At 54.3% G+C, this 1,641-nt stretch overlaps 1 protein-coding gene across 1 annotated transcript; it reads left to right on the top strand.

The window, feature by feature from the left end:
- Window positions 1–987: 987 nt before the first annotated feature.
- Window positions 988–1,427, top strand: CLAFUR5_08460 (uncharacterized protein; the record flags this gene model as incomplete). The annotated part of the gene is made up of 2 exons (XM_047907608.1): window positions 988–1,065; window positions 1,116–1,427. The coding sequence occupies 2 exons, from the start codon at window positions 988–990 to the stop codon at window positions 1,425–1,427; spliced, it is 390 nt and encodes a 129-aa protein (XP_047759675.1).
- Between the last annotated feature and the right edge of the window lie 214 nt (window positions 1,428–1,641).

Below are 1,641 nucleotides of genomic sequence, written 5' to 3'. Positions count from 1 at the left end.
CTAGCTGGGTCCGGTATTCTTGCAAGCGTTCTAACTCACGAGCTGTGGTTCAGCAGTCGACTGTGCCAGTAATGGCTCATTGTTGCTTCCGGCCTTGGGCTATGCAGGTCCGAGGTCGACTGAGTATACCATCGCTTCTACCAGAGGCACCGCATCACCAACCATCGCAGCGTCCGCGGCCTTCGCTGCAAAACATCATTGTTTGGGAAGATGGCACTGTGATCCGCGGGAACATCGCCAAGCATTGCTGCAAAGCAACAGAAATGGTGTCGCCCTGACAAATCGAGCCCTACATGCGAGCACAGCACGCAGTGTTTGTCACCGACTACATTCTGTCACTGCTACCGACCCTGTGTGACAGCTTCCATGTTGGAAGTCCCTGCTCTTCTCTCGGCCAGCGCTCGTGCTCGAAGCCTTCTGCCTTATGCTCGCTTTAAGACTCCGCAGGGTACTAACAACGCGCGGAATCACATCACAAAACTGCCGTCTTGGTAACTGCAGTGTACAATATGACAGGCCCATTAGCGCAGCACACAAATGTTTGTGCCCATTGTGAACCCTACTTGGCTACGACCATCGTACGTGGTCATGCGCAGTCACCCACAGTACGCCGATGCTGCATTGCAAGGGCCCATGATTTGCAAAGCGAAATGTAGCTTGATTATGCTACAGCATCAAGTTTGCCATCTTTTGCTAAGTCACTACCTTCCCGGCCGACGAAACCCACCAGTCACAGAATCTATCTGAAGCAGGAGACCGACATCAGTGTACCGCTTTGAACGAGGCCCCGGTGGTTTAATTTGCGATCAGCACGACCACCAGGGAGACGATGAAACCAGGCAAGATGGAACGTCGAGCGGCTCTGCTAGACCAGCGATATATCTGTGGAGTGCTCCTCCGGGAAAGTCTGTCCCGTTACCAGACGACCTCGCGACAAGACCAACATCTACGCATCAACAGATCGAGAAAAGTCTACAGAGTAGCAAAATGTACATTTCCAAGCTCGCAGCACTATTCGCCGCCTCTTTGGCCGTCTCGTCCGCAGCCTTCCGGGCTGCCGCAGAAGTGAGTACAGTCCATAGCACTACATGGGCCCTTGCTCATCGTCTCCGTAGCCACCGCGCATGGGCGTCGCCATCGAAATCTGCGGCTCCAGTCCAGCAGATCCAAAAGCCTGTGCTGTCACTGCCGCCAACATCAACAAGCTCTTGGTTGCCCTGGAAGGGACTGAGGCTTTTCTGACCAGCCTTCGTTTCGCCGGTGATGCTTGGAATGTCGACATCTTTGCCGTCCAGTGCCGTGCCTATGGTAACAAGGAGGGCACCATCCCGGTCGGTGTACCGTTCAACGAAACGTACGACTTGAATCTTGGTACCAAGCCGGTTGGGGTTTACGCCATCCTTTGCTACGTTATCGACTACTATTGAAGTGCTGAGATGGGGCATATGTGCGCAGCGGAGACGGCTCGCGGCGAGCGTCACGAGAACGGCTCTGCATGTTGTTGGGAGGGCATATCTTTAAGAGTGGCGCTAGCGATCGGAGCAACGTAAACGCCGGAAACGTCTCTCATTGTCGTCGGTGCCAAGCTCGTAATGTCCTTGACACAGGTCTTTGTAGTACCGGCAGCGGTAAGACTGTGGC

Source organism: Fulvia fulva, chromosome 3, assembly GCF_020509005.1.
Source record: "Fulvia fulva chromosome 3, complete sequence".
In the NCBI taxonomy this organism is placed as follows: Eukaryota; Fungi; Ascomycota; class Dothideomycetes; order Mycosphaerellales; family Mycosphaerellaceae; genus Fulvia; species Fulvia fulva.
Note: the sequence above shows the minus strand (reverse complement) of the source record. Positions and strands in the feature narration are given on the sequence as shown.